Source organism: Formica exsecta, unplaced genomic scaffold, assembly GCF_003651465.1.
Source record: "Formica exsecta isolate Colony F162 unplaced genomic scaffold, ASM365146v1 scaffold783, whole genome shotgun sequence".
Lineage (NCBI taxonomy): Eukaryota > Metazoa > Arthropoda > Insecta > Hymenoptera > Formicidae > Formica > Formica exsecta.
The window spans coordinates 71,889-84,950 of NW_021853552.1; the positions used below are offsets into that span (position 1 = coordinate 71,889).

General features: G+C 46.2%; 2 protein-coding genes across 2 annotated transcripts; both read right to left on the reverse strand.

The window, feature by feature from the left end:
- Positions 1–3,111: 3,111 nt before the first annotated feature.
- On the reverse strand, positions 3,112–5,211 carry LOC115243996. Its single transcript, XM_029821332.1, has 3 exons — positions 4,651–5,211; positions 3,626–4,443; positions 3,112–3,424 (listed from the first exon to the last, which is right to left on the reverse strand). The coding sequence occupies exons 1-3, from the start codon at positions 5,209–5,211 to the stop codon at positions 3,112–3,114; spliced, it is 1,692 nt and encodes a 563-aa protein (XP_029677192.1).
- A 48-nt stretch (positions 5,212–5,259) lies between these two features.
- On the reverse strand, positions 5,260–5,757 carry LOC115243997. The gene has a single exon (XM_029821333.1). The coding sequence runs from the start codon at positions 5,755–5,757 to the stop codon at positions 5,260–5,262; it is 498 nt and encodes a 165-aa protein (XP_029677193.1).
- Positions 5,758–13,062: the final 7,305 nt, after the last annotated feature.

The following is a 13,062-nucleotide window of genomic DNA, read 5'->3' on the forward strand; positions in this document are numbered from 1 at the left end:
CCCCTACTAGAGATCAGAAATTTGAGGCGGTTAATAATTCTCTGAACAAACAGTTAACATGAACAACACACTGAGTGATACTGAGACTTATGTTGTTCTGTCGAAAGATCCTACTAAGAAACTAATAACTTCTTTACGCGAACTATTAACTAGATGGAAGAATTCTAATCATATTTCATCCTCAACATACAAAACTCTTTATTGTAGTGACGGTAATCTCCCTAGAGCATACGGACTTCCAAAAATACATAAACGTGACTGCCCTTATCGAATCACTGTTTCTTCTTTGAATAGCCCTTTATACCATCTTGCCTTCTTCCTTCATAAAATCATGTTGAAAAGTTTTCCTAAAGCACGTAGCAATATTGTTAACAGCTTTCAATTGACTAAAAATCTGTCTAATGTCATAGTAGCTGAAGATTTCAAATTATTATCTTTGGATGTGATCTCATTATTCACCAATATCCCTATTGACCTTGCTATTGAGAGTGTCGAGAAAAGAATAGATCTTATTTCTAACAATTGCTCTATTCCTGCCTTGGAGTTTATCCTAGCGATTAAATTTGTTTTGAACTCTACGTTCTTTACGTTTAATGGAACAATTTATAAACAAACTTTTGGCACACCTATGGGTTCCCCATTATCTCCCATCATAGCTGACATTGTCCTTCAAGATTTGGAAGAAAAAGACCTTTCAACATGGACTTTCATTCCATCTTTCTACTTCAGATATGTTGATGATATCGCAATGACTGCACCATATTCTCTTATGGATCATACGCTTAATGTTTTCAATTCTTTACATCCTAGGATCCAATTCACCATGGAAATTGCTGACAGTGATAAATTGAACTTTCTATATATCTCAATACTTCTAATCAACAACCGCTTACTAACTGACTGGTTCCATAAGTCTACCTTTTCAAGCCGATACCTCAATTTTCTCTCTCAACATCCGACATGCCAAAAAAGAGGTACTATTATTGGCCTTGTGGATAGAACTTTCTTACTTTTACACCCACAATTTCACCATAAAAATCTTGACTTTATCATAAAAATTCTCCTGGACAATAACTATCCGTTAGATTTCATTTTTCAGATATCAAAAACTAAATATTTTACGAGATATTTTAATTTTTATATCAAAATATGTCAGATTAAAATATATAGTGTGTCTAATAAAAAATTCACCACATTTTTTTGAAAGGTTAGAGATAGGGGAAGACAGCCATTATCAAAAATGTACGATAAGTAGAGTGATATATTATGATGACCTTGATAATAACCTTCAATGTCTTTGGTTCTCACACCACGAAATAAATTTTTTTTTTTTAAGTTGGAATAGACACTTTTCAGTTGCTCTATTGATAGCACTCAATAAATTTAATAACTTTTGTAACATAGCATTTCTTCGAAAAGTTAACCGTTGTCAAGATATTTTATATATGTATATATATGTATATATATGTTAGCGAGAGAAGTGGACGCAAGAGCGAGGACTGCCGCGATAGCGATAATCTTGATGAGTAAGGAGGACGATGGACGGTAGGAGAGACGAGCGACTTGACAATACGAAATTTAATAAAATAATAGACTTTGTACACTTTTTACAGTTTAGATTAATTGATAAAATTATATCTCTGATTTCCGCAAGCAACGGAGGGATAATCTCGAACAAATAGACCGCACTATCGAACGATAAGACCGCACAGAACATCAGCGTTTCGCGAGCAACGAAAGCGCGCTGGATTAACTGTCGCGACGAAACTTAGTCGAATAAATTAGCGCGAGGAAATCTACGTGTACGCGTCGATTACTTTTCGTCAAGTGCCGGACGCGCCTTGTGCGCGCCAATTTTATAACCTTGAATCTTTCTAGAAGAATCCAGAACGTATGACTCATTTTCCTTTGTCTTGAGGAGGCGACAATTATGATTGGAAAAAATCGAGGTAGTCTTTTGATTGACGAGGGGTGGCAGCCCCTGATGTCAGTTTTAAACGCAATGATAGGCTTGGAGTGGCGAAAGGCTCGCGGCTCGCGATAAGCTAGAGCGAGAGCGACTTTATCGAGAGCGGTCATCTCTCTCATCCCGAATTCTTAGAAATTATCGATCGGCCGCGCTACATCTCTTATCGCCTTAAACTCGATCTCGTACAAAGAGCCTCGTCTCCCATCGCCTTTAATTCGATTTCGAACATCCCGCCCGCCTCGCCCTAAGCATTTGGCGAAATTTTTCTTAATTTGTACATAAAGAATTACGGGAGTGAAAATTATTTTTACGCGATGTCGAGAGAGGACGAGAGACCTCAGTGCAGTGCAATGCGATCGAGAAGTGAACCATGGAGTAAGCAGGAGCACTCCCCGAGAAGAGCAAAGGCGAAGAGATCGGTACGTCGTACAGAGGTGAGTATACGAGCTCGCGGCCGCCCGCCCTTATCTTCTGTGATCGCATGGCGCGAGATTAACAATAAGCCCGTCCGTTGCTTGATCGGACTGCTGGCGACGGATCGCCGTCGCGCTTGCCTATTATTAATACATAACGATGTGAGTACACAAAAAGGGAATAACAAAATAATAAATTTATATGTACGCCGTAAATTATAAGTTAGAAAGACGTGAACCTCGGCCGCCTCGCTATCGGCGACCGGCAGAAGAATGAGCTTTACTATAGGCCGGGTTAGTTTCGTGGTAGCCGTGCGGAGGGTAACGACGCGGATTTAACCGTCTTCTCCGGGATGGATCCGGATGATGCGTGCCAAAAGCCATTTCGTCGGTGGCAAGTTCTCGTTTCAGATGAGACACAATCAGCCGACTGTGAAGCCCGATTCTTTGCTCCACTATTTAGGGTAATGTACCAGCGAGTGGAGGTATTCCTGGGACCACCTTTCCCAGAAATGGTCCCGCATTTTTTGAAGGAGTCGCCAACGGGTCAGTTGATTCGTCGGCTAGTCCAGCAGTGAAGGTTCTGGTATGGCGGTCAGAGCGGATCTCACGAGGAAGTGGCGTGGCGTGAGAGCGGAGAGATCCTCCGGATCATCCAAAAGAGCTGAAGAGGTCGTGAATTAAGGCACGCTTCGATCTGAGCGAGGAAAGTGCTCATCTCTTTGTAGGTCAGGGTTGCATCTTCCGCCTCAAATAATGCTTGAGAGACTTGACGGCAGCCTCCCAAATTCCGTCGAAATGAGGAGCCGAAGGCGAGTTGAATCGCCATTTAATGCTGTCGGCGGCGAGCTGCCCGACGATCGCTTGTTGTTCGGGACTGCTGGCAGCGAAGAAGGCCCGTAGCTGTGTGTCTGCTCCTACGAACGTCGTCCCGCAGTCACTGTGGATGGTCTGGCACAATCCGCGACGAGAGGTGAAACGACGCAATTCCGCCAGGAAAGCCTCGGCCGTATAGTCCGATACGACCTCCAGATGCACGGCCCTTGTGGATAGACAGACGAATACGGAGATAAAAGCCTTGTGCGCTCGATAGCCTCATCCTTTTGTTGTCCGCAGCAAAATAGGTCCGGCGTAGTCGACGCCGGTTTGTAAGAAGGGTCTAGCTGGCGTCACCCGTTCGCGAGGCAGACTGTCCATCAGCTGCTGTAGCGTCACCGCCCGCCAACGCACACAAGTCACGCACCGAAGAATTTGTCGTTTCACGAGGGCTCGGCTTCGAGGGATCCAATAATGTTGCCGAATCATCCCCAGGGTCATCTGTACTCCGCCGTGCAGCGCCCGACGGTGGCACGCCTCGACTATGAGTCGGGTGAACGTCGACTCGCTTGGCAGGATGACGGGGTGGCGCTCATCGTAATCCAGGATTGCGTGCTTGAGACGTCCTCCGACGCGGAGGATGCCCTGGCAATCTAAAATCAGACTGAGTTTGATAAGTGGACTAGATTTACCTGGTCCGCGGACCTGTCGTATGGCCTTTAATACGTCCTTGTACTTGGTAGATTGAACCAGCCGGATCCACAATAGACGTGCGTCCTTCAGCTCGGCTGTCGATAAAACATTACCGGAGAGTTGATCAGCCTTGTCCGCCGCCGGACCGGCATTTCCTCGTCGCGGGAGCCATCGTCGGCACCACGTTGTCACGCGTAGCAGTCGATTGAACGAAGAGAAACGCAGCAACTCAGCGGGTTTTTCGTCAGGCGAAGGCTGAGCTTCGGCCACATGAATGCGGGTTCGTTCCTCGGGCAGGTCCTCATAGGTAACCAGCTCGCCTGGAACTGGCCAAGAAGATTTCCCAAGCTGGAGCCACGAAGGACCTTGCCACCATAGATGATGATTCACCAGTTCACCAGGAGAGAGTCCACGCGAAGCGCAGTCAACTGGATTATCCCGACCAGGGATGTGATGCCATAGAGCTCCTAGAACAGTGGTCTGGATCTCGACCACCCAGTTGGCGACATCCAATGGCAAGTCTTCCAGCGTGTGGGGTGTTTCCGTATCCAACTTAGAGCGACCGTGGAGTCAGACCACAGGTGCAGTGGGACCTCCGATAATTCGAGAATCTCCGAATGTGGGCAGCAAGTCGGGCAAGGAGAGCGGCAGCGCTGAGTTCTAGAGGAGGTAGAATAATCTGTCGAATCGGAGCGACTTTAGTTTTCAGGCTATCAAGCAAGTGTGCCACTCATTGTTATTCTCTGTCTTTAGGTATACGACGGCCGCATAGGCGCGTTCGGAAGCGTCGGCGAATCCATGGAGCTCAGTTCCGCCATCGAATGCACGCGGGCCGATCCACCGAGGAATCCGGATTTGCTCGAGCAGAGGAAGCTCGTCTTGATAATCTCGCCACCGTCTGGCGGATGCTTTGTCGAGGGGGTCGTCCCAGTCGATGCCCTGCAGCCAAGTAGCCTGAAAGGCGATTTTGCAGTTCACAACAGCGGGCGCCAGCCATCCTAGCGGGTCGAAGAGTCGCGCTGTTAAGGAGAGAATTGATCGTTTTGTCATGTTCGCCACCGAGATAGTCCGTGTGGCGAACGAGAAGCAGTCCGTCCCGGGATGCCATTGAAGTCCGAGTGTGGCGTGGGTTTTGTGTGGTCGCCACTCACGAAGCTCGCGTTGCATTTGATGGTCGACAGGCACTTCAGCAAGTATCGAAGGCTCGTTCGCCGACCATTTCCGCAGAGGGAAACCGCCCACCGTGCAGAGTCCTGTTAGCTGGCGCTGAAGCTTCCGAGCCTCACCGAGGGTGGCGGCATCCGTGAGGACGTCATACATATAGACGTCACTGCGGATAACGGATGCTCCTATAAGATATTGCTGCTCTTAGTCGCTGGCGAATTGTTGAAGAGTACGCATAGCCAGAAATGGCGCACAAGATAGCCCGTAAGTAACCGTATTTAAACGGTACTCCTGGAAATCGTCCTGCCTGTTGTAGCGCCATATGATCCTCTGCAAGTTGCGGTCGTCAGGATAGACCAAAATCTGACGGTACATTTTCTCGACGTCTGTGGCCATCACGTACCGATGTCGTCGCCATCGAAGAAGCACATCACAGAGAGGGGGCAGCAAATTAGGGCCGACCAGGAGGCGCCGGTTGATCGAATCGCCTGAAGATGTTGTTGTCGAGCCGTTGAAGACGACGCGTAACCTTGTCGAGGTACTCGACTCCCGCATGACTCCGTGGTGGGGCAGGTAGCTCACGCGCTCTCCTGTTGGGTCTGATTGACTCATTGGGCTCATGTAACCCAAGGCCTCATACTGTTGCATGAAGTCTTCGTAAAGTCGATGCAGGCGATGATCCCTGTCAAATCTTTTCTCCATGCCGGAGAGAACTTGCTGAGCAGTAAAACGCGTTGAAGAGAGGTCCGGCAACGGCGCGACGACCGGCAGCCGAACAACGTATCGACCCTCCGCTGTGCAAGCGTGTGTTTTGAAGAAGAAATTCTCACACTCTTGATCCTCTGGAGTGAGCTGCGAGTCAGAGATGGGCAGTTCTCCTTGCTGCCAGAATTGATGCACGAGAGAGGACAAATCCTCGTCCGTTTGGCACCGATGCGACCGAGCGCGGCGCGGAATCGTTTCGCCAGTCGTTTCCAGGGGTCCAGAGAGAATCCAACCTAATGACGTCCGTTGGGCTATAGGTTCGTGGGATGCTCCTTTACAAAGGCCTGGTTGGAGGATTCCGGCGTAGACATCTGCGCCCAGCAAAATTTCCACCGTTTGTTTCCATGAATTCAGGGTCGGTGAGCCTCAGCCCTCTGATGTGTGTCCACGCTCGTCGATCTCCTTTGATCCTCTAGCCTACGGTGGTGATCTAAAGAAGGACTAGTGCCGATAATGTTATCGGCGATCTTCGTCCCTGCGGTAATAACCTGAGCTTGACTTGGCTGCTAGCGCAGTCTAACTACTTCCCACCAACGCCGAAGACTCTGATAGAGGCTGCTTGGCGAACTAATTGCAGTCGTAGTGCCAGTGATTCCGAGATCATCGACGAGTCGGAACCCTGATCCAAGAGAGCACGCCCTGTGTGCACGACTCCGGTTAGATCTGTTACGCGAACGCGAGCGGTGGCTAGAAGCACTGTTACTTTTTGAGGCTGCTGCGCGAAGTGCAAGGATGTTGCGACTTCGCTTTCTTTAAATGTATTATGCAACATCGTGTGGTGACGCGCGCGACACGACAAGCATGTTTTCTGCGAGGTACACTCACTTAGTTTGTGCTTGCCGAAGCAGTTGAAGCAAAGATTATTAGCCTCAACGTGTTGCTTCTTTTCCGCGGCGGTCTTGGCCTTGTAGCCGTCACAAAATATGATGTAGTGATCTTGACTGCAGATAGAGCAACGTCCGCGTTTGCTCTCTGGTTTGCGAGCGTGAAGTACGCGTATCGGACGCCCCGAATTCAGACTTGACATCACGGGGCTAGTCTCTGATTAACTAGATTGCAAGGATTCGAACGTAAGAAACCGACGGTCTATAAACTGTTGCAACGTGGTATACGACGGAGGTTTCGTTGTATCACTGATAGAATTTTCCCACTCGCGACGTGACCGGGAATCAAGGAGATCCACGACGAGATGAACAAAGAGATCTTCGCCGCGCGTTATCGGCCGTCCAATGCTTTCGAGCGAGCCGACGGTGCTCATTACGCCGTGATATAATTTGCGCAAATCGGTAGCTGATTCACCCTTGAGTTTCTGAAGAGCCGAAAATCGTGAAATGTAAGAACAAACCAGAAGATGTTTATTTTCATAATAATCTGTCAAGATTTTCCACGCGCGATCGAAATTTTCGGCTGTCGTAGGCAAACTGCGAATTACTAATTCCGCCTCATCTTTCAAGCACGTCTTCAAGTAGTGAAGCTTCTCGACTTGAACGATAGAGGAATCCTTTACAATGAGTGAGTTGAAAAGATCCCGGAAGGAAGGCCACTCCTCATATCGACCCGAGAACTGCGGCAGCTGGATCCGCGGCAAGGTTGTGCGCAATGTCTGTACGGGATTCTCGCGTCGACGGCAAGCGCTTCCACGCTGGCCTTATTCTTCAGGGCGCGGAGTGTATCGAGGAACATATTCTTCTGTGTGTAAGATTCCTCCGTGAGGGACTACATATCCTTCTTCAGGTAGTCATGTCCTGATAGGATCTCCTTGTATGTGGCAACGAGCTTGTCGTGCTGAGTGTCGAATTTTACCCAGTTGGATTCGAGGGCTTGCAGGCGCGCTTCCACTAAGCCGATCGAGATGTTGGCAGAGCCTGCCTTTTTCAAGTTCTCGTACGAGCCAGCGATGCGCCCGTAGAGGTCGAACTGTATGTTGATGACAGCTTCCATGTCCTTACTCATCTTGAATTTTCAGATGCATGTTCTCCGGAGAAGCACAGAAGAAATTCACCACTGGCACTGCACTAACTCCACGTACCGGCACCGGACACAGAGAATCCGGCTCGAAGGACCAGCAAATGTTAGCGAGAGAAGTGGACGCAAGAGCGAAGAGTGCCGCGATAGCGATAATCTCGACGAGTAAGGAAGACAATTGGAAAAAATCGCGGTAATTTTTTAATTGACGGGGGTGGCAGCCCCTGATTGGGCGCCACTGATGTCAGTTTTAAACGCAGTGATAGGCTTGGAGTGACGAAAGGCTCGCGGCTCGCGATAAGCTAGAGCGAGAGCGACTGCATCGAGAGCGGTCATCTCTCTCATCCCGAATTCTTAGAAATTATCGATCGGCCGCGCTACATCTCTTATCGCCTTAAACTCGATCTCGTACAAAGAGCCTCGTCTCCCATCGCCTTTAATTCGATTTCGAACAATATACATACGAGATTTGACAATTTAATTTCCGGATTGACACAATAAAAAGAAAAACAATTTAAGTAACACAAAAAATGTTTGATATTTATTCAAAGTAATCTCCATTTACTTTAACACGCTTATTGCAACATTCTAAAAATTTTTGATAACAGTTTAAGGCATTCGAAGAAACTGCTTTCAATTATATTTTTTTAATATTTTCTACACTCTGAAATCGTTTTTTTTTTTGAGAATAGTTTTTACTTTAAGAAAGAGAAAAAGGTCGTCTGGTGCCAAGACAAGGGAATAGGGTGGATGATTGATTTCAACAATGCCGTGTTTTATGAGAAATGATTTCAAAATCAGTGCTTCATGATGACTGACAGAAATACAATGTACGCGCTAGCATCCTACCCAGAAACTAAATAGCTGTTCGTAAGATTATAAAGAAAGGTTAAGTCATCAACCCTGCACAACCCATAATGCAATGCAAAGAATCGATTGCATGGACGTAAGAAATATCTGGACGGAGCACAAGGTACATTATCAGGTGCGGGGTATGAAGATTGAGTAGTAAGGGGAAATCTTAATGTAGCCATCTTGGTTGTTCAATAATAGCATATACATATTTAATTCTATTCTTACACCGTACGACGTAATTTTAACTGTTAAGACGTTACAATAGACCGAAGTCCATGCAATTAACCGCTGCCCCGCAATCTTGGTTGTTCATATCCGTCACACTCATCAACATATAGAATGGACTGCTGATGGCAGTGAAAGAGGTAACCGCACGAGTAGAGTGAGAGACAGATAATATGAAGTCACTTCAGCAGTATTTCTGATTTTTTGCCAACCAATCAGGCTTTATTAGAAAGAGATGGAAGTGACCTCATATTATCTGCCTCTTGCTCTACTCATGCGGTTACCCCTTCCACTATCATTAGCAGTCCATTCTGTATGTCGATGGTCACATTAGAACTTTCAATGTTTCAATCCTTTTTCCCCTTTGTCTTCAATCCCGCGGCAATACACTGCGTCCAGATATTTCCTACGTTCATGATCGATTGTGTATGCAATCGCTATTGAAAAGAGATGCTAAATAAGATAGACTCTTATTGACTTTCGCGGCCTTTTGCAATATATTATGAGTTGCGTAGGTAAATACATAGATTAAATATGTGACTTAACCTTACTTTATATAACTATAACTTTAGCTGTCGATTGATAAAACTGTAAATTATTATATGCTGCTTTAAGGCCATTACACGTTAAAAAGTTTTAGTCGTAATCGTAAGATCATAAGCAAATCGACCAATCACAATCAAATAGTCTAAAACAGTGCTCGGAGATAGTTGCCCTTTTCGGGCCGATATGTGAAACGACGCCTACAGTCCCCCCACTACCGCTCGAGGCTCGACGGCCGAGCCGCCGATCGCGCGCGTGACGATATATATATATAAATTTTAACCATAACTTACTGGTGGCGCCAACTTTTGTCAAACGGCGGAAACTTATTTGTACACCTTATATATCACCCGTAAGATATAATATAATAAATATCTTAAAGTTAATAAATATGCTTTCAACAAATCATCATTGAATTGATTTAAAATAATCTCCGCGGATTTTAACTTATCTTCTACTACAGCTAAAAGAAAATAATTTTTTAGAACTTCCCAATTATTTAATAATCTAGCAACGCATTTATGTAATACTAACCACCGAGTACTTGATAATTTTAAAATCTTGTTTCTTTCCACATTGGAAAAATCCTGGAATTCACCTAAAATCGCACATCTCTTTGCACTACTTGAGATATAAGTTGCAACTCCTCGAATTAAATTTTCGCACGACTCTGGAAGTTTTTCACAAGCTTTACTTGCTACAAGCGCGGATGAATGACAAATACAATTTAACGTAACAAGACCCGGTATTTCTAATTTTAAGCGTGACATAAAAGAATTATTGCATCTAATCATTACAGATGCATTATCACTTGCCATTCCGACAATATTCTTTAAAGGAATTTCTTTCTGGTTCAACATATTTTTAAAAATTTCGAAAATTTTGTTCGCGGAACAATCTCTTGCATCTATTGATAATAAATCTAATAATTGGGTTGTAACTTATTTAGTTATAGGCGAAACATATCGCACAAGAATACACATAAGTTTTGTATCCGAAATATCTGTACTTTCCTCTGTTAAAATCGAAAATTTACAATTTTGAATATTTTTAATAATTTTTTCAACTTCGCGTTTTGCTATTACTTGTGTAACAATTTTTGTGCATTTATCTCTAGCCATTGAAAGATCTGATACAACTTCAGGGACTATGCAGATATCTTTCAATAGTGGAATTAAATGATCCGCGGAATAAAAAGAAATGTTGTATTCGGCAAAAAATGCTGCTAATTTTATCTCGGCGCGTTTTACTTTATCTTTATGCGAAAGAGTGACTCTACTATTAGCGGTGTCTAAATAATCAAAATTTAAATTTTTAGAATTTATCTCTTTTAAATGTTGGACCGATTGCGAATGTTCAATTAAATTAGATTTGCAACATCTGATGGCTTTATTGCATATGGTACATAAAGCTTTATCTAATGTAGGATGTGGAGCCAACTATCCTTTAAAAATAATTTTATCTAGCCATGATGATTGAAATTTTCGGACTCTTCGTTTTTTAATTGCTCCTTTTTCTACATTAGAATCCATTGCAATTAATTAAATAATATATAACAATAATATATAACAATCTTACCTTATTTATATTACCTAACCTGCTGTCATCATAACGTCCCGCCAGTCCCGCGGATCCCGATCCCGCCACAATGTCTACCCGCACGCGTACATGTACGTCGCTGTATCCTCACTGCCGCGCATGCGTAAAAGCACGCATGCGCGTACAGCCGGTCCCTAATCGGAACACTGCGGGTCAGCAGACTCAAGTGTTGTACAACTGTTGGGTGAGTATTTGCTGAACGCACTCCGCTCAGTCACCACGACTCAACATGTTTAGGGAGCGGACGCCATTTCTTCCATCTAACTTTTTCTCTGCTACCTAAGCGCAATATGTTGTAAAACAATATGACGGCATGCATGACAGGTTAACCATAATTTGAATTTTTAAATTGTAACTTAGAAAAAGTGAATTTTAATAAAAATACCGGTAATAAGTCAGGTAAATATACATATAACATAATAGTAGGATAGTAAGGGCGGTTCCAGCTCATTTTTCCCATGAGTGCGAGAAAGAAGTCTGTGAGAGAGAAGAGGACAGAGATATGCCTAGAAAGAGATAGAGCGATGACCGCGGGGGGAAGTGCGGGCCGGGGGGAAAGTGCGGGCCCGCCAAGATTGCCCGGGAGATGGCGCTCGGCTTGATCGGGGGTCATGGTTCCCGACTCGCCCTACGTACCCCCCCTGCTCTCCCCCCGGCCCCACGTCCCCTCCTCGGTCATCTCTTTATCTCTTTCTAGGCATATCTCCGTCCTCTTCTCTCTCACAGACTTCTCTCTCGCGCTCATGGAAAATGGGATGGAACCGACCTTACTAGATGTCCAACGGAATCGACGAGATCGCCCGGGAGATGACGCTCGGCTCGATCGAGATCGCGGTTTCTCCCGGCGCGACTCGACCTTGGCGCGACTCGTTCCTTAGGGGGGGCGACGGCGACCCCTCGCGCCGCTTCTAGCGCACGATCCGCTATCGCGATTCTTTAGGGACGCGCGTCGCTTCTAGCGCGCGATCCGCGAGCGGACGCCGGGTAACGGCGTCGACGGAGACGGAGGATCGTCGAAGGGCGGTCGAACGGAGAGAGGAACAGTTAGCGGCGATACGAGCGCGCTTATCGCATTTCGGGGCGAGTTTTTTTCGTTTTCCGGCGACGACGCGCGTCCGGTGACGAGACGCGTCCGAAAGCGAGTATCCGGCTCGGTTAATCGGGGCGCGTCCTCGCTATTTTTCCCCGTTATAAAAGGATGCCGCGACGATCTCGAGGTATTAGTACGTTCGAGAATATTAGCGGCGCGATGAAGCGCGTACTGAGCGCTTTAATGAGATTAGCCGGAAGAGTGGTGAATATTCGAATTAGAAGTATCGAGGATATACAGAATTTGGAAATACCGAATTGTTTGAAGAAGGAACTACGCGAATGTTATATAGAGGACTATCTGTACTGTAGTGAAAAGATCGGCTTCGCGGAAGAGTTCGTGCGAGAGGCGAGCGAGGCGCGATTCGACGAGCCTTTCTCGAATGTCGGAGCCGATGGCTATCTGCTTTATCGCAATTGGAAACGGCGATACGGAGTTCCGAGATTTTCGTGGGAGGTGAATTACGTCGTGCATTGTTTCTATAAGTTCGGTTGCCGATTCGAGAACGGAAATTATTTCGAGGAGGACGAGAGATTTTGCGTGGATTGCGCGCATAAATCGAGTTTCGTGAGAAGCGTATCGACGCACGTGAAAAAATCGGTGTACAGCGAAATAGTGCCCGCTTGCGATCTCATCGACGAGGTCTTCGACGTGTCGAATAATTGGTGCGGCGGCTGTGCGACGAGAGCTTTTTTCTACATCGAGGGTTACGACGAGGAAGAGACGTGGTTTATCAGTAAAAGATCTTGGCGTTCGTTGAACGACGAGTGATGAATCGAGAAACGATGGAGGAGCGCGATCTTCTTGATAGCGCGGGACGTCGCGACGGCGGACGCGTATCGCGCGTGGGCGAGACGGTGCGACGAGCGTCTCGAGTTTCTGCGGAAGAGGTATCGAGGCGAGCGCTGGGGGAGATCCATCGGAGCGATCAATTCTCTGATCGCTCGAACCGTTCGATTGACGGG